Here is a 24,975-nt window from a genome sequence, read left to right on the forward strand (position 1 = left end):
GGATCCCAACCCAATGCGACATTTTTGTTTCTTTACAATAAGTCCCTTCTACTTCAACTTCTCCAAAACACAGGTTAGTGTCTCACCATGTACTGCTTCACTTTTACCATAGACCAAGATGTCCTCCTGGAAGAACATGATGTTGGGTATTCCTTCCAGGACCATCTTCATGACCCTCTGGAAACATGCCGCCGCTGATACCAACCCGTAAGGCTTTCTCAGGAGGCGGTAAGCTCCCAGAGGCGTCACGAAGGATGTAAGATGCCTCGAGTCTGTGTAGGAGAATTTGGTGATAGGCTGACAATAAGTCTAACACACTGAAAATCTGGGCTCCTTTGAGCATGCTAAGGGACTCCGAAATTTTGGGCAGGGGTTGGCAATCTACCCAAATCCATTAGTTCAAACCCCTCAAGTCTACACACATCCTGACGCTGGCACCACGATCTTTGGGGGCCAAAACAATGGGGGCCAACAATTCTGAGGCTTCTATCTCCTCAATGACTCCCAAACTTAACAGTCTTTTGAGCTCAGTTTCTAAAGGCCCCATCATCATATTGGGCACTCTTCTCACTTTATGCACACAAGGTACAGCTCTTTCTTTGAGAACAATTCGGTGCTTGAACCCTTTAAGGCAACCCAAGGTATTTGTAAAGACTTTATGAAACCTTTTGAAGTACTCACTACCTTAATCTTCATAGTCCACCAACATGACTTGATCCCTGGGATCTCTTGCGCTAGGATTGAGCATGATACCTAAATCACGCTGGTGTCTCCATCCCAACAAATTGTCCCATCTCACAGCCACGTAGACTTTAACCACAGTACGTCTGTTTTTAAATTGGATTCAAGCTTCAACATATCCAAGGACATTAATTTTAGCACCACCATAACTGACAGGATTTATGTCAGGTGGTAACAATGTCATGCTGTCCAACCCCACAATCTCATCCCATTGCTTGTTGCCGACCATGGTGAAAGGCGAACCAGAGTCAGCCAGCACAACAAAGTCATGACCGTCTACAAGGATGCTGCACTCAGGCATTGTTATTTTCCCTGCATCGACTTCACCATCATTATCACTGATACTCAGAACTACAGTGCGCACAATTTCAGCCCCTTTTTCCGGATTACGAGCTTTAGTAGATGACTTACAAACTCGAGCATAATGTCCCTTGACACCACATTTGTTGCACACTGACTCTCTGGCATAGTAATGAGGATAGTTGGAGAAGTGTGAGAAACTCTCACACCTAAAACACTTAGGTTTAGGAAAATCCCCTGGGGCTTTGTCGTTGGCACTACTACTAGTATTAGGAGAACAACCTTCACGATCTGTTTTCGCTGGAAATCCTTTGAGAGGACCACGCATGCGCGTATCCTTTTCCGAAGCTTTATACTTGTCCACAGGTGAGACTTTGGCTACATTGTCACAAACCTTCAAAGTGTCACAATCCACTAGAGCATGAACTTCACCTTGCCCCTCCTTTTTTTCCTCACGGTTTTTCCTCATCTCTTTCACCCAAGTAGAAGTATTCTCCATACCTTCTACAATGGCAACAGCCTCAGCCAAAAACGTGTTTTTTGCCAAAGGTTTTTCCTCAACTCGAGTGCTATTGGTGCACCTCACTAATTGATCTCGGACTAGGAAGTCAGAGAGCTCACCAAATTCACAAGTCCATGCCAAAGTCTTATGGTAGGCAACATAACTTCCCACCCGCTTAGCCGGACCTTGGACCGCATGCTGGAACGCACGTCAATATCACCCTGGTAAAGAACTTGTGCCTCTCCAGGACAACGTTAATGCGGGGACCAAAATATTTCTCTAAGATAGTCCTAGACATCTCGTAAACATCAGCTGGTTCTCCATCCCCATTACCAACTGGAAGGAGATCCATACTATCACAAATATTTCTTCCTTCTACACCCAAATTGTGGAGAAGGATAGCTTGCTTCCTAAATGCTGAAACCTTCTCTCCACCAATTGCTACAATGTAAGAGTAAGATACATTTCTCCATCTCTTCCAAGGAAGGATCGGTTCACACTTCTCTGATAAAAAGGCCAGGGGCTGGGACATGCTTGTTGTGGCAGCCATGATAATATTTGAAATACAATACGAACTTTAAGAAGGAACAAAACAACTTAGAGATAATAATGAATAGAGTGGAAAATTGCAACCAATTGTAGTGCCAACAGTTAAAATCCTAATTATACTGCAGTAGTACTTGAAGAGATTGTTGGCAATAGCAAGAAATTAAGTCCGCTGGGGTGATTCCAAAGATGTAAAAAAAATATATTGTATAAACAATGTCACTGCTGTACTTGAGGCAAGCTTAAAAACATTCAAATACTGCCAACTCTCACCGTGTACGGAGATTCTGGTGTGGGAATCGATAAACAATCGATAAACAGTGAGGAAGAATGATGTCCGTTCTGACGAGATGAAATGATATTCAAATCAGCTGCACACTGCGTGAATACAGCGTGAATGCATGCTTGATATTGACGTGTGTTCCAGCATGCGCTCCACAATAAACAAATAAAAAATGAACCCAAAATGGCCACACGCCGCGTAGGTACAGCGTCATTGCGTTCTGGAGTGTGGCGGGCGTTCCAGTGATGTGAAATAGTGATAGAGGCTCAGGGCGAGGGAGCAAAGCTCGAGCTTCAGAAAGGGCTCGCGGTGTGGCAGTTAAACAGGTAAGCCTCACGGTTCTCAAAAACAACCTCGCGCTCCTTTAAAATTAGTTTGATTATACAAACAAGGTAAAACTCACAGTTCTCGTGTGACAGCAGTCAATGTCACAGCCTTGTTCTATCAAAACCAGCAATGAAAGCAGTGGAGCAGTCCACAATAACGGCACAGTCCATGAAACGAAGCTGGCAAACAGGGGAGTCGGTGCTGAAGGTGCCTGTCCCCAATCAGGCAGAAGCTTCTCGTGGCCAGTGTTTAAAAGATGAATCTTGGCGCTGTGATAGAAGTTAGAACTGTTTAATCAGGAAACACAGCCTATCGCTACAGCACCAACTGTACAGCAGGATACCCAGCTCTGGAATGAGTGATTCATGAGATGGCATGCATCACTACATTCCATGACATAGCAGGGTTCCATGCAGCCCCAAGATTACAACACATGCCAACATATTCTGACGGTCTAGAATTAGCGTCGGAGGAAATTGCGCAGACTGCTGTCTAGGCTGCTCAAAATATTGTTGGTACTGAACGGGAGGGGCCGAATAATGCTGGTAATACTGTCTTCCTCCTCATATTCATCATCCTCTTCGTGATATTTAACGTTCAGTTCAAATGGACTACGTGCGGCTGGAAACTGGCCTTCGTTCTCATCCAAATCCTCAACATACAGAAGATGCCTGGGAGGTAGGAGAGAAATTTTCGGTGTCCTGAATTGAGGCTGCGCATAATGCTGGAACGGGGTTGACGGACCTGCATAATAAACCTGATTTTCCGAGGTCAGTGTCGTCGACGACGGAGAAATTCTCGTTGTCAACGGGGCCGTCGTCAATGATAAACCAGTGATAGTCGATGGTACTGTCACAGTCAGTGGGATTGCCATCGATGGAGCATCTCCAGTCGATGATGGTGTCGTCGGTGGCATTGTCGTCATCGACGGTTTCATGGTCATCGACGATGGTGTCGTCGACGGTTTCGTCGTCGACGGTGGTGTCATCGTTCATCTCTATGTCGACGACCGCTTCGCTGACAGGCTCGTCGACAATGAGGTCTTTACTCTCGTCGACGGTGGAGTCGTCGATGATAAAGGCGGCGTTGACGGTACGCAACCTTTTATACTTGCAGTTGATGTGGTAAACTCCATCGATGATTTTGATGACGAGAGAGTCACAGTAGTCGTTGCCGAAGTAGAAACAGGCGTCAACAGTGAACTTGACCCAGAAGAAGACCTGTGCCCAGTTTTACCTTTGGAATGGCTAGTAGACTCTTGTTTAGCCTTTGACGTTACTGGAGTCTGAGGGGATCCAATCTCTGAGGAGGCATTGGGCTGTTGCTCCTTTTTAAGAGATTCCTTGGCCACATGAGAGACTTGAGTGTTTCCTTCTCTCTTCAGGCTGACCCTCAGGCGACCTAGGCCTCTTGAGTGACATAGAGGACGTGTCACTATCCACATCAAAAGAAGCAGATTGCTTCTTTTTAAGACATAGAAAAAAGTCTTCCTTCTCTATCCCTCAAGGTCTTGGTTGAGAAGGTACGGAAAATCTTGCATTGTTTTGCCTAATGGCTGGGATAGAGACAATAAGGACAATCCTTGTGGGCATCGTCCACATGTAACCTCTTCTTCCCACAGGGTTTACAGGCTCTAAATAATCCTTTTTTATCAGATATTCTTCTTAAAGAAATCTAAAAGAGACTTATCTGAGAAACTGAAGAAAACTGAGCAGAGATCAGGAAAACTCCCTTACACAACGAAGTGCGGTGACAATCTGAGGGACTCAGCCTCTCTTGGGAAGGTTCTAGAGGGTGCTGGTTGCTGATTGGCTGAGTTTTCAGTTTGGTCCTTTTAGTAAATGGAGACTAATAGGCTATAGAGTATATGGTTGCTACCATAATAGCCTATGGAAATGTAATATTTACTTCTTACTACTTTGTTATATATATACACCGTGGGACTCCCACTACGATGACGGGGAATGATTCAGGCATGTGAATCTATGAAAGATATCCCAATATTGGATAACTCACAGAACGAGTGGAAGACTCTAACATATCAAAAGAGGAAAAAGTGCAGAAATGTTAGTTGAATAAGTTATAAATGTTAGGTTGATTATCGGTTATAAGGCCTGAAGTGAAAAGTTTTATACCTGTTGAATATGAAATGTAATAGTGAAAGTGATCACTATATACAATAAATGTTAACTGTATTATATTTGTATTAAAATGCAATAAAAAAAATCTGAAACAGTTTCTATACAAAGAAGTCTTAAGTCAGAGGTGATAAAAATAAAGGTAGGTACACGGAAAATTAAGGAACATTTCTAGAGACTGTAGCAGGCAAGAAAATTAACTTCAACCTGCAAAGGGTTAAACATTTGACGTACAGTTTGCCCCAGACTTCAGCTGACAAAGATTAATTTGCTAATGCAACACTTGTTGCGATATAGGGGTCAACCCTAGGTAACATCAAACATCACAAAAACAAAGGTGGAGTATTTTTAAGTTTATTGCAACCCTTAGATAGTCATCATCCTTGCTGTATGTTGTTGCTATCTAAATCAATATACAATACTACATATGTAATGGGCGGGAATACTATCCTACTACTGTGATATCCAGCACCGGGGGAAGGGAAGAGCTTTATGTTAGGGGTTTTGTTTCGCGGGTTACAAAAAAGTACATTAAAAGCATTTGAACACATATATTATAGGCAGGGTGAAAGATCTTTGTCTTAAGAACATTACCAACTACGATATGCATTGCTGTTATGTACTCATTTTATGCATGTATGATAATAAAAATTGTAAAAAAATAACAAATTAAAAAAAATACAATACAATACATTATAAACAACCAAAACCATTCACAGCATTCCGATGATAAAGGAGGGTTTTAGAGGTACAATTAACTAATTGTGATTTCCACCAACAATCTTAATAATACTGACATATCTAACAAAAATAATTATTTTAAAATGAGCATTCGACGTTTCTCACCTAAATAAAGAAAACGCACCATGTATGAACTACAACTGTAAAGTGTCACATTCTTTTGAAAGGGAAGCTCACTTTGGCGTCTTCCTACCAAGTATTTTATTAATTTACACAAAATGCTGGCCACTGTGATACAGATTCTGATGCACAGCATATATTTAATTTCGTATTTTTACCACCTGATTATAATTTATTATAACCCATTAAGATAATGCCTCATACCTTTTCAGTCTTTTTGTCGTTCTTTTCCAGTATTGCCAAGTTCTCTTTTAGGTTTTTCACAATTTCCACTGGATTTTTGTGCGATTTACTAAACAAAGGCATTTTTTTCATACTGTTCGGCGCTTCTTCCTATTTGTCTAAAATATTCAAAAAAAGAAGGTCAATTACAGTTGCTGTACCTTTATTTTTTTTTTACAATAATGTTCATGGCAGCTAAAGCAACGTGTTCTTCAAATGCACAAAGGTGAACGGAAAATTACTTAACAACAGAAATTCTAGGGCATGAAGCGGACAAAAGTATCCCATTCAAATTATCAACCAACAAGAGGATCAGCCTTTTTACCCATGGACCTGTACTTGAGCAGGTTTCCGGTATAATTTAATGATTTTGTTCACCCTCTCTTCTTCACATTAATCGCCACTTATTTGCACATTGAATGAATACAGATGCTTTCCGTTTGAAAATGTTAGTAGTAAATAAATCTAGCACTTACCCGACGCATCTACAAACAATGATTTACACTACCTCTATGTCACTGAACCTTGATTTACACACCTCGATTATATGGACGTTTTTTTCCTGAATATTTGACTTTACAGTCAGAGATGTATTCAGTATAACAATTAAGGTTGCATTACTGTTTTAAACCTAATTGTTCTGGGATGCCAACATTTCCAATGTCAGTTGGCGACTCTTAACTGTTTTGAGCTGGCTCAGCTTGGATTGCTACAATCTCTTTCTTACATGACAGTCAAACTCAGCTAAAAGAAAAGTCATATTTCCAGTCGGCACACACAGTGCTCTTCTGCCTTAAACACCCCAAGTTCCTAAATGGGCAGGACCCTATTGGTAACTCGCAACTGGTAGATTAAAGGATGTTAGCCAATAAGAGACAATATTTCCAAAGCAGGCAATACATCTACGGGCAAAGAGAGTGGCTACTGCAAACAGGTATAGGAAGTTCAGGAAGCAGAAATGCGGAATCTACAAAAAAGTGAACATAAGAATACAGTCATGACTAGGTGCTACACTGAATGTGTCTAAGGATCAGGATGGATGATGAAAAGGCACAGGCATCGTCCTTTCCTAGGCCAGAAAAGCAGCATCCATTTGCAAGCATCTTTCGTTGCTTTACTACGAGCCATGCCAAAGGAAATTTGTATTTAGGTTTGAGGGCGTTGGAGCAGATGTTAGAAGACTGACAGCGACGATCTGCTAATGTGGAAATCATATGTGTGGGTTGTGGAGAAGTCTTACGAGCAGGTCTGCCTCCAAATGTATTTCTTTCAACACAGGTAACTTTAACTTTGCCATGATTCCGTTTGCGGAACTGCAATGTACAAGAATATTTGTTAATTTATTCATTCATTTTGTTAATGTATTAGTTCATTTTGAATTAAAGATGATGATCAGTGAGCTGTAGCTACTCTGTCATACAGAAAGCAACATTGACATACTCATTTTGTATTTCCTTTGAATTCTTGGTCAATCTAATCCTAGTGATTTGGGAGAAGGGATGTGCATAAGGGTTACAGCACACTGATATGAGCCCACAGCCATCAGTCCTACAGTCTCCCTAACTGTTCTATGATGAGAATGAACTGTGACTTGTGTAGAATCAGATAAAAAGGGAGCTACCCTGTGAATATTTAATTTAATTTTCATAATACAGAATTGTGCTTCTAAAAGTGTATATAAGGAATGGTAAGATGATGAAAACCCCGCTCTGAAACCACTAGGCAGAGGTTCAAACGCTTTCTGTGAACCTGCAGTCCACTTCCTTGAGTATAGCCATCATTTGGAGTGGGTGTGAAGTTTCACTCGGAGACTAAAGTGATGATTTCACTTTGATTTGGGCTTTACAGAGTCTTCTAAGTCACACTGACTTCTCACATTTTTGCAGTCATAAAATGGGAGGTAAGTTATTTATTTCTAAACATCCGGACTGAATAGTCACAACTCTATCTTTATGGTAATGGCTAATCACTGACCATATTATCCAGTGTATTACATCACTGCTGCAGCTCCTGGCCACGTGACCATGTACAGGCAAGAGCTGCTCTTTCTCCTTGAGATTTTGAGTCTAGGGGTGCACAAATGTCGACTTCAACAGATGCAGGACCCAAATCACATAGGCATTTATGATTATGTGAAGTAATTTTCCTGTACTACTAGCAAACGTCTTCGTGAATTGGCCCCATAATTTATAATATAGAGTAGGAATATGGTTTTCATACATGTCAAAAGAATAATCACGAATAAAGGTACCCATCATTAATGTCACGGTTACACTAAAGATTATGTGGCTAATTCAGAATGTGAAGTATATGAAGTAGTATTATAGGTCTCACAAATACCTTTGCCAGCTGGGACAGTGACCATAAATACAATAGGATGCAATCTACACAAGAGATAGGTCTCGTTCCTTGAGAGTTAAGTACACTCTGTTAGGATGTAGGGTCTCCTCTTAAGACGAATCACATTTCTCATCTATTGATCAGAAATATGGGTGGAGAATAAAAAGGGACAACTAAGAACACTGTTTGGAATACCCACCTGCACTTCGAAGCTGACCACCAGTGTACAGTCATAATCTGATGTACCAGATGATCCATCAAGGGCCTAGCAAGTATGGCAAGATGAACTGCATGGCCAGTTATGTTAACCTACCCACAAAGCACGGGGGCCACTAGGTCTCAGATTTATGAGGAAAGCAGAAAGAGCAGAGATAAAAAAAAAAGCAGAAGGAATGTTACTAGAGCTATAGGGAGTGTGGAATCAGAGCCATCGATGAGGGCCTGAAAGTGCTGCAGTGCTAATGAACGGTGCGCAAAAAGCAACAAATTCAAGGAAACTTGGGACTCGAGTTTCAGGTCTAAAAATACCAAATAAGAATGTTTTTTTTTTTTTTATAAATAACTATTGATTTTGCAAGAAAAGAAAGAGAAAAACAAGAAAAGAATTGCACGAAATCAGACTGTACAGCATACAAGATTGCATCATGGCATATGAACTGCAGCACACAGTGCAGGTAGCGTAGGGTGGAATAAACATTGCCTTCCCCCACTGCAGCGCAGTGAAGTGGTCCCCCAGAGTCAGGGGTAGTGATCAGTCTAGTACTCCCAATCACTTACATCAGATCTTCCGATACCGGGTGGGGAACCCCCTGGCCTCGTACAGTGTGAGTTTCTGTGTAGCGCACCAATCTACTCCCCAGCGCCATTTGGCTATAGTGGGCGGGGTGGGATTCTTCCATGCGGTCCCCCAGTTGTGAAATGCCAATAAGGTCCCAGCTTCTAAAGCCTGCCAGATTTGCCACTTCCCGCAGCCATGTACCTTGCCAGAGCGACGTGTGTTGGGACAGCTTATTCTGCCAGTGAGTATGATGTAGGGCGGCGCGCCAGGCCAACAAGACTGCTCGGGTTACTGTTGGGAGGTCCCTAGCAATGGGGGATCCATATAGCATGGCCTGAACGTGGGGAATGCCCAGGTCGCTGAGCTCAGCTCTGTAGGCCAGGTCTGTCCAACCCCCGTGAACCAGGCGTGTACCACCAGGAGAGGGGTCGCTAGGTAATATAGATAAAGGTTTGTGTGTCCCATACCCGCGTTGAAGGGTGGAATCTGGCAGTGAATAAAAATATGTTTTATCTTTGAGGTTAAGATCATGGATGTGAAATTAGAAGGTTGAGTTAAGTATGACTGGGTCAAAGTGACAAGAATGCTTTTTGATGTTTCTGTTTCTCCCAGCATTTGATCGAATTTGAGTGATTTTAGAAGACTCTGTGGTCGTGGGCTACCTGTTACCAACATGCAAGAGACAGTAACATCAAATGATGTTACCCTGACCCCAGAACCGCCTGGAATTATTTTATTGCAGAAGGCCTTGTTTAGGATGGTTTGTCGTGTCAACTTTAGGAACTCCCTGTTCAACTGAATTGAGACCTTGGTGAAGTGAATTCAATTAAGGCCTAGTAACGTTTGAAGTTTTTTTTGTGACAGACTAGCAGTACCCGAATTAAGTAACTGCAATGGAAGTCTGCCTCTTGATCAAGTGTTATCAAGGTCTGGGAGCAGACTAAGACGTGTTAAAAAAGTAGTTAAAAATTTGACCGGGAGTGCGTTCCCTTTTATCCGGGGCCAGGTTTTTAACTTCTTTTTTTTTTGCTGTTATAAGTACAACCAGCCAACGTGTTTTAATCTGCTCCCAGACCTTGATAACACGGGATCAAGAGGCAGACTTCCGCCAAGCAAGGAAGTATGCAAGCTAGTGTCTTGTTGACTTGATCCAACACTGCCCTCTAGAACCCAATAGGCGTGCACACTCACACTCCGACGTCATGGGAGCAAACCTTGCATCTCGCACTCCACATCTAGGTACTCCCATCTAGGTACTCCATCGAACCTCCCAGCTGTACATAATGTTCAGTCTGTGAGGTCTCAAGTAAACCATATGCATATATAACACCCATTTCGCGCTCCCCAAGACCAGAGTCCATTTTTTGTCCATTGTTTTGTCCAGTAGGTCTCTCCCTAATATCACATCCCACCTCTCGCGCGTCCAGTTCAGGGGCGTCTTCACCATCTCTAGTAATGCTCTGTAGAGCCATTTCTCTAAATGTCTAGCTGTCCCTAACGTTACCAATGCCTGGAGAACCCCATGAGTTTGTGGTTCTTGCCAGCCGCTCCGCCATAGATCCCTAAATGCTCGCACCACTGAGTGGCAAGTAGGGAATTGTCCTCAGGATAGGTTATATTGGGATAAAAAGTCATCCAAGGTGATCAATATCTCCTGTTGGAAGCAGTCTACCACTGTGATGATCTCAGCAGACATCCACTCTGACAACTGAACCCCAGAGAATTAGGTGAGGGAACACCATTCGGAAGCCCAACCAGGGGCAAGTCTGGTGCATAGACAGGAGCCCAAGCTGTGCTTCAGAGCCACCTCCTCCAGCAGCACAATGCGTCTGTAACAACACACCGGGTTCTGGGGTAACCACCAATGGGTGCAGGAGCTTGCCCAAAAGCAATCCTTGATTCCTGTCCAGCCATGGAGCTAGCCACTGAAGCTGGGCCGCCAGGTAATATAGTTCAAACTCTGGGGCACCCAATCCTCCCTACTCTGGCACCCTCTGCAGTACTGCCAATGAGACCCTGTTCCGTCCTCCATCCCACATCAATTCCCGGAGAAGCTTATATAGGCCCGCGAACCATGAGGGTGAGACCACCACCTGCAGGTTCACAAAATAATATAAGAGTCTGGGAAGCATGATCATTTTAGACAGCATTATGCAGGCCATCAGAGGCAACTTCAGCGAGCGCCAAAATTGGACACGTCTTGAGAGATCTCATGACCGGATTCAGATTGTCCTCCTTCAGGTCTTTCACAGTGTGGAATATCTGTATTCCTAAGTATTTGAAGGAACTGGAGGACCAAGTCAGGTCCACAGACAGGCCCCCAGGGAATTCATATTCGCTTACTAGTGGGAAGATGTGGGTTTTTGCTTTATTGAGCTCAAGACCCGCCAGGACAGAGTACTCGTCTAGAATGGCTAATGCCTGTTCCACCCCTTGACTTCCATCCCCAAAGAACAGCAGCAAATCGTCAGCATAAAGGGAAATGACATGGTCTCTCCCTCCAAGGCACATACCATGGTGGCGTCCCCACTGTCCAAGGAGTTCGCTAGTGGCTAAATGGCCAGAGCAAACAGAAGCGGGGACAGCAGGCATCCCTGTTTTGTACCCCTATGATTGTCAAATGAGTGTGCTATCACCCCACCTGTTCTGACTAGTGCAGTTGGATGTGAATATAACAACTTCACCCATCTAATCCATCCACCTCCCAAACCCATTCGTTCCATTGTTCCATACAAGAAGTCTCACCTCACCTAATCAAATGCTTATTCTAGGTAAACCAACATTATAAGGGCCTCCAGGTAGAGGCCCCATTCAGAATGATGCATGACGTGAGAGGCTACGAATGTTGCCAGAGGTGGAAATGGTTGGTATGAAACCATTGTGGTCCCCGTGTATAAGACGTGAAATATGAGGTAAAAGCCTGTTGCTAAGACTTTGCTCAGAACTTTGAAATCTACGTACAACATGTTAGAGGGGCTGAAACTCTGATGTGTGTGCCTCTGGCGATTTTATCTTCGGGAGGGGAACAACCAGTGCGTCCCTTGTGGAAGCCAGCAGCACACCCCTGTCCAACACCTCTGCATAACATTTACTTTATAGTTAGTGACTATCAATTACTGACCAGCATAATTAGAAAACATAAATAAATACATAAATAAGTGCCAGGGCTAAAACAAATAGTCTTACGTAGTTACCAGGGTAACCTATTGCTGCCATTATTCATAGCAAGTGCTTGTGCAATCACTATTTTGTCCCGTTCTCTTGTCAGGCCTACAGCTATGGACAGTCCTTCATTCATCCTGAACTGGATTTGAAGCACTACAGAAATACCAATACATAAATCGCATTTCACCATTTTTGTTTTAAATGTACAGTTTCACATCTGGTGTGAGTAGCTAGTCCAATTCTGTTTTACCTTTGCAGTAATTTTATTTTAGTCCAGCGTTTTAATAGAATACAAACTACAAGTAACCAAATGCAATGGAATAAAACATGTGTGGATGTATTACTTGCCTGACAGCTGTCAATGTGAGAGCTCCTATGTGTATTAGCTATGGCTGGTGTTCAATATCTAATTTATTTATTTACAATTTTATATAGTGCAGCATAACCAAGACCCTGGTGGTATAGAGTTGATCATTGCAAACAATACAAAACATAACATTTTTCCCATTGTTACTTGTTTCTAAGCATTAAAAGATGTGTATAATTTTTTTTTCAAATATAGGGGGCACCAGAGAGCCAGCACGCAAGATGGTCGCACTCTTTTTTTTTTTTTAACTCTTTTTATTACATTTGCTCAATAGACCATTACATACATGAATCACTTATGCCCGTACATGATAAGGCTTTAATATTACGACCATTATCTGTGAGAGAGGGAAGAGACTGTAGATCACTGGCGATTTCCGATACATACTTATACAGCAAAAACATTTTCACAAGGAATAAGCTTAAATCAGGTGCCTACTTTGCCAACCCTATTACACCGCAACATGGCTGATACATATCACTTCCCACCCTCTGTCTCTCTATAGCGCTTCCATGGTGCCCATATCTTCTCCCACTTTTTAACACAACCCCAGCTCCTATACACTGTTTCCTCTGCTCAATGGCACCAGTCGAGATGGTCGCACTCCTGAGAGGCTTTAGCGGTCAGAGGCTGAATTCCAAAATGATCCTTGGCTTCTGTGCTGCAGAGGAGCCACTGGTGCGGGGGGCAGACCGTTTGCACTAAGGCTGCTTTTGATGCAGAGTGGGACTTATGCTGGCTGCCCTGGATCCAAGTTGCCACCAAGGGCCTAGGCACCCGTAATGGTGGCCCAGTGGGGCAGACGACTGGAGCGTACAATGCAAACTCTGTGATCGGCGTGCAGGGGAGCGTAATACCACACTCCCCATGTGAAGTCAACGCTACTCACTCTGACACAGTAGTGGAGACTGCTGTGACGTTTGGCGGCCCCTGGGCGTTCGCGACTGATGGTTAGCCGGGCCCTGACCTAATATGCTGAGGGTGCAAACCAGCTTCCCCAACAAAGAGACTGCGAGCTGCGGACTACTGGGGATCCTGCCCGAAAACTGCTGCAGTAGGGCATGGCCGAGATGTGCGTCCTTGTTCAACACAGAGGCTGGCTATACCTTACCCCGCACTGCGTATGCAATCCCAACTCCAGCATTGGCCCTCCCGGAGTGGAGCAACAAAGCAAGGTTGAGTGCACTGCTGTGCCCCATCACTGGGGTAGGGATGCTGGAGCTGTGTCTGCTCGTGCCCCTCTTGTAGCTTATTCGCTCTGCATGACCTGCAAAGAGAGCGCGGTGCGACCAGGCACATGTGGGCTGCTGCGGGGGACTGGGCCCTGGAGTCGACTACTGAATATTTTCTTGCCATGCTCACCCCTCCACTGCTACACATATTTAGAAGGTTGGAAGCGGTGGGGCCAAACAGCCTCTATAACCTGCCTTGGCGGACTAGTGCTGAGCGAAGTGGCCCACTAACGGTGTACAGGCGAGATGAGGATATCAGACAATAAACAGGCCAAACTCCATTTCTCGGCTTCTAAAAGCACTTGCTCCACAACACCTGAAACATCTAAACCTGCAGAGAAAGATGCCTTGCAGGAGGGAGCGAAGGGAGACCTGGATATGCGCACCATACTTCAAGCCATACTGGGCAGCCGAGTGTCCATAGAGATGAAAATCGATACACTAGGTGGTATTATGGATACGTTTTCGCGGAATCTGGAAAAACACGACAACCGGCTCGAGGAGGCTGAACAACTAATTTGCAATGCGGAAGATGAGCTACCGTCCAAAGGAGAACTATTACCCCAATATTGAAAACGTGTTAAAAGTCATTACTGCGAACAAAGAAGATTTAGAGGAGCAATCCAGCCGCAACATTATCTGAACAGCGGATTTGCCTGAATCAGCAGACACAGGTAGGATGGAAGAATATGTGGAATTCCTACTGGTGGCTCTCATTGGGGCAGATGCTTTCTCACAAATGCCCATTGTGGAGAGCGCCCACAGGTCTCTTACTAACAGACCCCCTCCAGGGAGCACCTGCCAGCCCTATATTTGCCCGCTTCTTTAACTGTAGAGATCGCAACACGGCTCTTCGCTTAGCCTGAAGAAGAGCCCCCTCTCTTCTGAGGGGATCTTCCGCTCTATAATTTCCAGACTTTACCATCACAGTGCGGGAGGTGCGACACAAATTCCTACCTGTTAAGCAAAAGTTACAGCATGACAATCTTTTGTACGCCATGTTATACCCAGCCTGGCTGCGGATCTCCATCCAGGGGAAACACTGCATCTTCGAAACACCGCAACAGGCCACCGAGTTGCTGAGGAAACTTCCTAGTGGAAACTTAGAAAGAAAGAGATTAGAGGCTTCAGACTCCTCCTCCCCTTTAACAGATCTAAATTATAGTGCGAGGGGTGCTGCGAGCTCCACAGGTTGCCAGAGGCAAATGGCCTGTTTACAGCTGAACTGTGCAGGAAGTTAACCGCTCATAGTCTCTGGCATAGGCGTCATCAGCCTTCTTTTTATGCAGATGCATACATGTCGCCGAGCTTTGATCAGATACCTTTAAACAGACTTGCTGAGTTGAGACTGCACTTCAGAATCCCCATGTGACGCCACAGGGCAGTCTCTCGTCCCCTTAACTGGACTGTGGCGCCCTGTGCTCTATTAGCTGTAATGCTGAGCCCTGGCAGTATTACCAAGGTTACATAAGAAGTTAAAGTGGGGGGGGAAATTATTGGTTCTTTGATTTGTTGGTTTATTGTTGCAGGGTGGAATTAATATCCTGGTGGGATTGGGCTGCAAGAGCGGGGGGGGGGGAGGGTTCACATGACTCCAGTTGCAAATCAATCTGTTCTGTTTTGGCATTGTACAATGGCTACTCTGTGTGCCATATTTGCTACTTCTGCTATTTTCTACTGCCAGACTCGCTCGATGGGAAAGCGGTCTAGGCATGGTGCGAACACGCCTTTAAAGATTCACACTCTTTGATATGGGGAGGAAAATGTAATTGTGCATTCCAGGAGCACCTTGACAAATCTTATATAACTCCCAGCTACCGAAGCATGACCTCTGCGCACCTTAGGAAAACTATACAAAATCACAGCTTGAAAGCCATCTGGAGAACAAGGTACCCTGCCACTAAGGAGGGCATGTTCTACTCTGAATTTTGGTGGTGAAACGGGATGTGGGTACCTGGGTGCAAGAAGTCACGCATCTGGTGCACACCCTCACTGACCACTCGTCAGTGCTCATGAGGCTGCCGTTGCCATGAGCTGCTGCAGTCAGATAAATATGCTGCCTTCCCCTTAACACACTTCTAGACCCTGTAATCTGTGGACGAGATTCAGATCGAAATAGCGGACTTCTTCAAAAGTAATGAGGGCATAGTGGAATCACTGGGTACTGTTTTGGAGGCATTCAAAGTTACTATGCTGGAACATTGCATTGCTAACGACAGCAGTGTTTGGCATATAATCTGCGATCACCTAGAGAGGTTAGAGACAGAACTCAAGACCCTTGAAGTGATTCTGGCTCAGAACCATAATGATGGGACTCTTGCGCAGATTAGAACAAAATTGACAGAGTATGATGAAGTGTCTCTAAGGCAATGTAACTAGAATAGCAAATATGAGAAAGCTAGAGTTAATGAAGAGGAAGAAAGGCCAGGGAAATCCCTGACATTTAGGACCGGCCACCCAAAATCTGCCAAAGCTGTGGTTGAAATGGAAAACACACAAGGGTAAAAATGTTGGGACCCCGCTCAGATCTACTCTATATAGGGATATTTCCTCAAGCCGCTTTTTACCTCCATGCACAGCACCTGCCCGACCACATTGGAGTATATCTAGAGGATGTAGCATTTGGGTGGTTGAGTGTCAAACAGACTCTTTCTTGTCACGTGGATTTTGCAATATACTAGTGGCGAACAGACACTAATGTTTCAAATAGACACAGCTAAACTACTTGCATTTTACCTTTCTCTCCCCAGCAGCACAACTGACAGAAACGCACAAGGGAATGGTGACATACAGCAGATGTCTTTCATATAGTGTGGGAATGGCTCATCATCCAACCATACTGCTCTTAACTTGTAACTGTGATGATCGACTTAAGTGGCAAGCATCTATACGCCTTTATTGCAATCTGCCTGCTAGGTAGGTTAAGCAGACTCCAGCAAAGACATAGAACACATCTAAATGTATATGCTTAGCTTTGCTTATTGGTAAATGGAGCATATCAATGCAGTAGACGGCGCCAGTGGCTCCTCTTGTCTCAATATGGCAACAGGAACTAATAAAATGGTCCTATATGGAGATAAATGTCATGACACGCATACAAAAACGTGGAAGAACTGGAACATCCACCCCAGACTGGAACGCTATCCTGCTGGCCAACAAGATGCCACTCTGAATGAGACAAGTGATATATGTTTTGTGACTGTACATCGAGGTGGTGCCAAGTTGTGATACTGTCAATGAAGGGAGGGTGGAAAGTATCCCATTACATTGCTGGTGGTAAATGATGATCAGTGCATAAGCGGGAATGAGCTGGGATGCGAGATGTAAGGTCCAGGCAATTTTGCAGTTGAAGGTACCAGGTGATCGGACCACAACCACAGTGAGTTGCGTTAATACACCTTATTAATATTTTTATAAATATAATATAATCAAGTTATGGTTGACTGTTTGTTAACTAAATGTTAACGGCTCGTTTTACTGAATATTTATTTGTAGAACATGCAGAAACACATCCATGCAGTAAATATTAAACTTCTGTAATGTTATTTAATTGAATTTATGCACTGAATTTAAAATCTAATAAGGAGCTATTACAAAAACATACAATTTAAAAAATAAAAATTGGCTCTGTGAGGTAACTTCCAGTACAGTGCATCATGTGTAGGGGACGTTCCTGAAATATTAAAGAGACAGGACTCTTTATCTCAGCTTTCAATGTAGACCTATCAGGCTGCATTTTCCCATCTTATTGTACATTGTAATTTTTGTTGCACCTCAGATGCTGCAATGCAGGTACGATATGGGCTGTTTGGAATGCAACAAACTTTATTCAAGACAAAAAATTGCCTCTGTTGGGATCTTAGAGGGTTTTGTTCATAACATGGACAATGGCACCCTGTGTTTATATTTCAATGGACAATACAGCTATGAACAATGCTACGGGATCCATGTATGCAGCAGGGAATTATTCTAGCTTTTCTGAGTCTCATTGAAGATCCTTTAATGCAAAAGGTATTGTTTGATGTAGCTTTGATTGATTCCTAAGTGAGGAGCACAGACAGCAGTACGGTATTAAGCCAAAGAGTCATTACTTGCATACATTACTCGGTCCGTTTTCTTTCTTCGGCCACAGATATAGATAGGTAAAAGCATTTAACAACTGAAGGCACATTCCATGATCATGTAAGGCGAGCGCTGGGCCAGTGCCACAAGGTGGAAGGAGCACGGCGAGTCTGTATATGGAAATGTTAGGCAAACTCTTTTTTTTAATTCTTTTTTTTTTTGCCAGAGCAGTGTTTCGCATAAATGTCTTGAGGGCGCAGAAACCAGTTCCTCATGCTTCTGCGAACAGATGGGAAGAGGAATAATTAATCAAACTAAAGTCCTCTCATAAAGGAGGATGCTAAATAACTTTGCACACCAACATACTATGTTTGGATCCTCTCAAAATATCCCTTGGTATCTGTGCCAACATCGCACAGGTCTGTGCGCCTGGGGCCAGCATGGATTACTGTTCTGAGCGCAGCAGAGGTACATTGTGCCAATCCTTGCCTAGTCACTGCAGTTCCTCTATTTTTATATCGGCGTCCGGCTCCTGAACAAGGAATAATATAAAACAACCCATTACACAACTAAATAATCGACATTACAAATATTCGCGTGAATGACAATAAAATATTTCCCAAGGCTTATCAATGGACGTTTTATGGTTGTGATTATTTCTCGGAGTATATTTCCACAGGATGGTATTGTATCCGCGGATTTTCTTTATTACATGTGACAAATGCAATCTGCCCCGTGCTGTTAAAACATGTTGCTTTCAAAATACATTTGACTGCCATTGAGGCAATGCCACCATCCCCAGATTTTTAAAACTGTGCTAGCCCTGAATGTATTTACACGTTTTCCACACTGGTACAATTAACAATAATGATGAATGAAAAACATCGCATAAACTGAAGTTGTTCTTAAACAGGGACATCTGGAGGATTATGGGGGCCCGGGGCCGAACATATTTTGGTGGCCCCTGTTCGGAACAGCTTTGCATTTATGATCCAATTTCAGCTCTGTTATGCCGTCATTGGCTAGGTCACCGACAGCGCACAAGCGCACTTGTTCAAATTCTAAAGTTGTAACATCTAATATTCCGGGATAGTAATGAGCATTTTCAATATTGTAACACAGCAGCAGCTCACGGATATTACTGCAAATAATGTCTGTGACACCCTCCCATTTCTCATAGGTGAGTCCTGTTTTGATCTAAGAGAAACCTTTTTATGGATGTTGCATTAAACACACACATTTCACTGCAAAATGTCAGTAACAGACACTCGCACATCACTCACATTAAGAATAAATTAAAGGGAAACAGTATTAAAAACCATCTGTTTGAGAATTATTCAAGGTCATCAGGGCAAGTTTCTCTGCAGAACAGGACTGGCACTATCAAGGGGGGCCCTAAACGCCTAGGGCCCTGGGCCAGAGCCCACTTTGCCCATGCCTGGAAACGTCTCTGTCTGTAAGGTGTGGCCACAAGTAACATAATATGACTGTTCCAAATCGTATTTAATGGATATGACACCTCAGTGAAAAATATGCACCTTTCAAACATAAATGCTGGTGGGAAATGGCAGATTTCAAACACAGGTGAACACTACCTAGTGAATACATGGTATAAAATGTCCATGACAAGTACGACCCACTTATACCTCCCTAGATAAGCTGACATGAATACTGCTTAAAGGCAAAAGGTAAGGGATCATTATCTGTCATGCAGTGTTGGCAGACAAGTGGATAGCTAAGAGAGTTAACAAAGGGTTGGACCCGTATAGCTCTAAGCCAAATGGAGAGAAAAGATCTCAGTAGACTGGTTCAAACTTGGAGGGTAAGGGCCAGGGCGATTGCCAAGGGTCCAAAGGAGGAACGAGGAAGAAAATGAATTGAGTTCCTAGTCAGCTACAAAAGGATAAAATAGATCAGGGAGGTTCCTCTAAATCCAAAGGGATTACTTGTCAGAGGAATAACAAGGATTGCCACTACAAAAAGAACTATCAGGTACAAGTACTTGTACCAGCAGCATCCATTACAGTGATTGTGTTGACTATGGTAAGGGGACCTAACAGGGCTCAGTGGCATTCAACCTAATAACAATGGACATTTGAGAAATGAATACAGGTGCTCTAAAGCACATGCATACAAATACTATGGGATCTATATTTGAAGCGGGTGTCAGTAGGAGGAAACTTACTGCCCTTAGGGATACAGATGCTTACAGGGCTGCCATTGAGTTGAAGATTCTCAAACCCGGGGAGGTTCTACATGGTACCAATGCACAGGCTTGGTAGTCAGTGGGGGTGAAATGGAGTACCCGATTGCCCAAGTTGAAGTTTAAATCAATTACAATGAGGTAGTGGTCGATGTAGGGATGTGAGAGGTAGAAGGTGCAGGATGTATCTTAGGCAACAATTTGGTTGTCCCTGGTTTAGTAACAGAACCAGAACCTTACATGGCTTGCGCCATGTTAGATGTTTCGACCCTGAGTACAGACTGCATATCAGCCTTAGAAAGAGACCGGGACAATCCCCGAATTGTAAGAACAAGTGAAGAGTAGTGAGGGAATTAGGGCAGACTCTGAGAAGCCAGAGGCTGTGGCACCGTCACCTCTGCTACACAGAACAAGCATTTACAATGCAATAGGTCTCGCATTGACGCGAGTTTGAGCTATTGGCATTGCAAATAACAATGCCTTTTATTTTTGTTTTCTTTTTAAAAACCTAAATAAAAGGCATTGTAATTTACAATGCCAATAGCTTAAACTCACGTAACTGCGAGACCTATTGCATTGCAAATGCTTGTTTCAGTAGGCAGGGGCTGTCCCAGCCCTGGTACAGTGTGACAGCTAATTAACAGACACAGATTTTGTTCCCCACCCCTTCCTCCTTAGGAGCTGAGGGAAGCACTGTTAATGTGCTGTAGAGACACTGAAAATGGTATGTGGGGAGGCCTTTGTGCACTCTGCAGGTGAGCAATGTAATTAACTTGGCCCAGCAGGGTGGCAAAATGCCTGGGCTATAATCCTGAGCTGAGCCAGAGAAATATGAAATTCTGGAGGACCCATAAGATGTACATATATCTTCTGGGGACTTGCATATTTGAACTGGGCGCACTCTTTTGACCCCATTTGATATCTTGCTGGACTTTGTAGGCCAAGGGGAAACGAAACTACACTGTAAGGCACAATTCCCCCTATGTGTATAACTGCAGATGGAACAGTAAACCATACTGACTTTACCTATGAGTGCCAGTCAAGTGCCCCTTACACTAGCCGTGTTGCAGCAGCCTTATCTTAAAAGGCGGACACTGGCGGGAAACACGCACAGTTCATTTACTGTGTGATTACAGTGGGTTAGACACAAGTAGTGTGATTCACCCACAGTAAAAAGTCCAAAACTGGGTTATCACAAGCATTTACAATGCAATGGTCTCGCCTTTTGCATAATAAGAGGGAAACGAGTGGAACAGAGGACAGAAAGGCACAAAAAAAGAGTGGAAAACGAGTGGCACAGAGGGCAGAAAGGCACAGAGGGCAGAAAGGCACAATAACGAGTGGCACAGAGGGCAGAAGGGCACAAAAGACGAGAGGAGCAGAGGGCAGAAAGGCACAAAAAAACGAGTGGAGCAGAGGGCAGAAAGGCACAAAAACGAGAGGAGCAGAGGGCAGAAAGGAACAAAAAAAGAGGGAAAACGAGTGGAACAGAGGACAGAAAGGCACAAAAAAAGAGGGAAAAACGAGTGGCGAAGATCCCTTTCGACCCCACAGCTAGAAATAGTGCTGTAGGAAGGAAATGTGTGAGTTAAAGGTGTTGAAAAGCAGGAAGAACGCCTTGTTTCAAGTGCAGATCCCGCCACACCCCCTTAGGCTGCACAGAGCTCTAGAAAAGTCCAGGTAGCCTTGCGGAAAACAGAGGATTGTGGACACAGTCTCCCTACTATGCTTCGGGGTTGTAACTGCTAACTCCTCCTCTGCTTCCCCATCCGGAAGAGGTGCTAAATAGAGGAGTACATTTGTGGAAAAGTTAAAATAGATGCAAAGGAGGGCAGACATAAATTTCCCAATACCCCACCCGCTGGTGATAGGGCTGCTGCACTGCCAAGAGAACACGTGAGGCATCAGACAGACTGGGGCACGCCCACACCATGGCACTGTACTTCATAAAACAGCCCTCTGCCGGGACAACCACTTACCCAAAGGCATCAGAATATCTTCAGCGATCGCAAGGTGCATGGAGGAGGGAGTATAACTTTAGTTCGGAGTGTAACTCACGACTTATCACCTATAATAGAGAACCGACAACAGTCCGCTCTCGCGCTTGGTTTGTGCTATAAGACTTTCTGTCGCTTTGTAAGAAATGTAGTAGCAGCTTTTTAACATTACGAGGCCCCGTCCTACTTTGGGGGTTCGGGGATTGGCTTCCGTGTAGGCTTCTCTTTGAAAGCCGTCCTACTTTGGGGGTTCGGGGATTGGCTTCCGTGTAGGCTTCTCTTTGAAAGGTGAGGCCCAGCCTCGCCACTCGCTAAAGAGTGCTGTAGCTCAGACACCTTGTTTTCGGCGCAGTCACTCTACCGGGTCTGCAGGAATAATCAGGATCCGGCAGGTTTTATTACTCGCTCCCTAATTCACAGGTTGCTTACAGCCACATACCCTTTTCTGGAACACTAGCGACCATCTCAGCCCTCACAATTAATGGTGTTTCGTTCTTCTGACAGCAGGCACCACGCCCGCTGTTATTTCCAATCCTCAACTGCTGGCCCTTGTCCTGTCTAATGCAATAGATTTGCCCTGTCTTGCTGTCGAATGTTAGAGAAATGTTTTCAGAGACAAAGTACGCCGCAACAGGGCACCCACAGTAAGCATGTCTAGCACCTCATGATACCACCCCCCCAATGACAAAGAAGAGGTGAAAGGGACGAGAACTACATTAAATCATGTGGTTTCCCTATTGCAAGGCGGTGGATGGGAAACAGTGCCTGGATTTCAGTGGGGATAGTCTTACAGTGAGAGAATTCTAAAATGTTTTTAATTTGTCTGCCCATGCAAAATATGTTATTGTAGGTAAAATATACTGTGGTATAATAAGAGCTCAACTGATTGAGGGGGCATAGCATGAAAATAGTTTTTCCTTGGTCTTTTTTGCATTTTGCTATAAAGGGGGCGTGGTTGAACCAATGGGAAGCGGACTGCTGCATGCCAAGAGTGGGAAATCGACTGGGGGGATGAATGAGCTATTTGACAAAGAGCTTTGCAAGTGGACATGGTGCTCATGCGTCTTGATTTTAGAAGCAGTTGATAGCTATTTAGTGGTTTTGCTACTACGTTATTTTGTAATTTTGGATGGGGCGTTGGGACCCGAGCCAGGCACAGGTGTATTATTAAATGTAAATCAGAAAGTTTTTAAGTAACGGACTACCAAAGGTAGGGGCTCTTAGAAGGTAGGGCGGGTGGTAAATCGCCATCAATGATAGTAAGGATGCACCACCCATCATCTGTAGGAGGCAAGGAAGAAAAGTATGGATCCTTTTACTGGTGGGATGACTGATCAAGGGTCGTGCGGGGGAGTGGGGTCTGTATAGTGGAGTAGTGACTAACCAGGGGTAAGAGAAGCAGCTAGGCAGGCGATGTGGCATCTATAGATGTAGCATGGATGTCAACATTTCAGAAAAGTGAAGTGGAACATTTTAAGGAAATACTCGGAATAATGTATTTTCCTCATTGACTTTTACTGTATCGGGCAATTTCAGGCAGGATACAGACAAAATTAAAACCTTTTTTACTTACAAAACCGGGAGTCTGGCCTGAATTAGGTCTAATGGCATGTATAATGTAGCTAGGGAGGGGGTGGGGGGGGGGGGGGTAGTCCAGCAGTTGTGCCCCTATGTTAGGGACATCTGTTGTGAGTAGAGGACGATAACTCCGAAATCGGATCGCGCTGTCGTTATGAACCCTCCTCACGCTGAACTCATATTCAGGCACTGTTGTGGTACATCCTTGGACCTACGTACCCTATCAGCCCCCAATGTTCCGGGCGCGGGAGGGGGCTGGGCCTTGCCTGGGTAATGTTTATGTGTTGCCTCATACAAACCTGAAAGGCAGAACATCCTGGGATCCGGGCGTTGCTGCTCGTAAGCGGCAGCCAGTGCGGCCAATGCGAGAGTGAGGACGTCAAGGAGGCAGCCAGTGGCAAGCCGGAGCGGTAGGTGTGGGTGGGGCCTGTGGATTGTGTAATGCTAGGCTGCGCTCCTCTAGGTCTGACGGCCATGTTGGATTTTTGTGGTGAGGAGGAGAATGTCAATGGAGCTCGATGGGCCGCAAAGCAAGGGTCTAGGGGCTCATTTTTAAACTCTACCCCATTTCGGGGAGCTCTTGCCTTCTGACTCTTAAAGAGTTACTGTGGCGGTCTGAACGGCCCATTCATTTCCTGGAGTCACATTCCGGGGTTCCCACCTCAGGATATAAATGCATATTTTCAAAATATTCGGCCTCTCCAAAAACAAGCTAGAATTAAGTAATAGTAACACCTACTCGCCTCGCATTTCACTTGTAATAAGATACTATTCCCGAAGATGTCGCAGGAGGTAGATAAACTCAACCAAAATGAACAGTCTATATAACGTTAATAAGTGACACTCCTTTCCAATTGCAACTAGAATATACAAAGAAAAAGTTAATAGCGATCCACCATCGAGATTCATTTAATACTTACGTGTAATTAAAACATTCCCCGTTTACTGCCACCCAGTACCTTCGGAATATACACATTCACCTGAGAAAAACGTGTATCATCTTCCTGATAAATTTAATATACACATTTAATTATGAAACATTGATAGCATCTTTACGACTACAAATCATTGGCAAAGTCTGCAATACCCAGGCTATAGAGCATGATTCAAAGGCAATGGATGAGCCAATAGTCTCAAAGGCGAGACCTATTGGCTTTGCCAATGCTTGTTGTACAGGGGGGGGCGGCGGCGGTGGCGAGGTGTGAGCGCGCGCGTTAGGCAGCCGCGGATGTGGTGAGGGGGGGTCGGCAGCGGCGGGGTGTGTGCGCACGTGTGTCTGTGTGCGTCTGCGCAAGCGCGTCTCAGAAGCGCGTCCACAGACCCCGACCCCAAT

General features: G+C 44.3%; 1 protein-coding gene across 3 annotated transcripts in view; it reads right to left on the reverse strand.

The window, feature by feature from the left end:
* CAB39L (calcium binding protein 39 like) overlaps positions 1 to 24,975 on the reverse strand; it is a 757,003-nt gene that overhangs the window by 453,832 nt on the left and 278,196 nt on the right. For all 3 annotated transcript variants that reach the window (XM_085621896.1, XM_085621898.1, XM_085621897.1), the window contains one exon: positions 5,903 to 6,039. In XM_085621896.1, the coding sequence (XP_085478022.1) occupies positions 5,903 to 6,013 (111 nt within the window). In that variant the 5' untranslated portion in view covers positions 6,014 to 6,039. The remainder of the gene's footprint in view (positions 1 to 5,902; positions 6,040 to 24,975) is intronic.

This window comes from Triturus cristatus, chromosome 8 (assembly GCF_964204655.1).
Source record: "Triturus cristatus chromosome 8, aTriCri1.1, whole genome shotgun sequence".
Taxonomy (NCBI): Eukaryota; Metazoa; Chordata; class Amphibia; order Caudata; family Salamandridae; genus Triturus; species Triturus cristatus.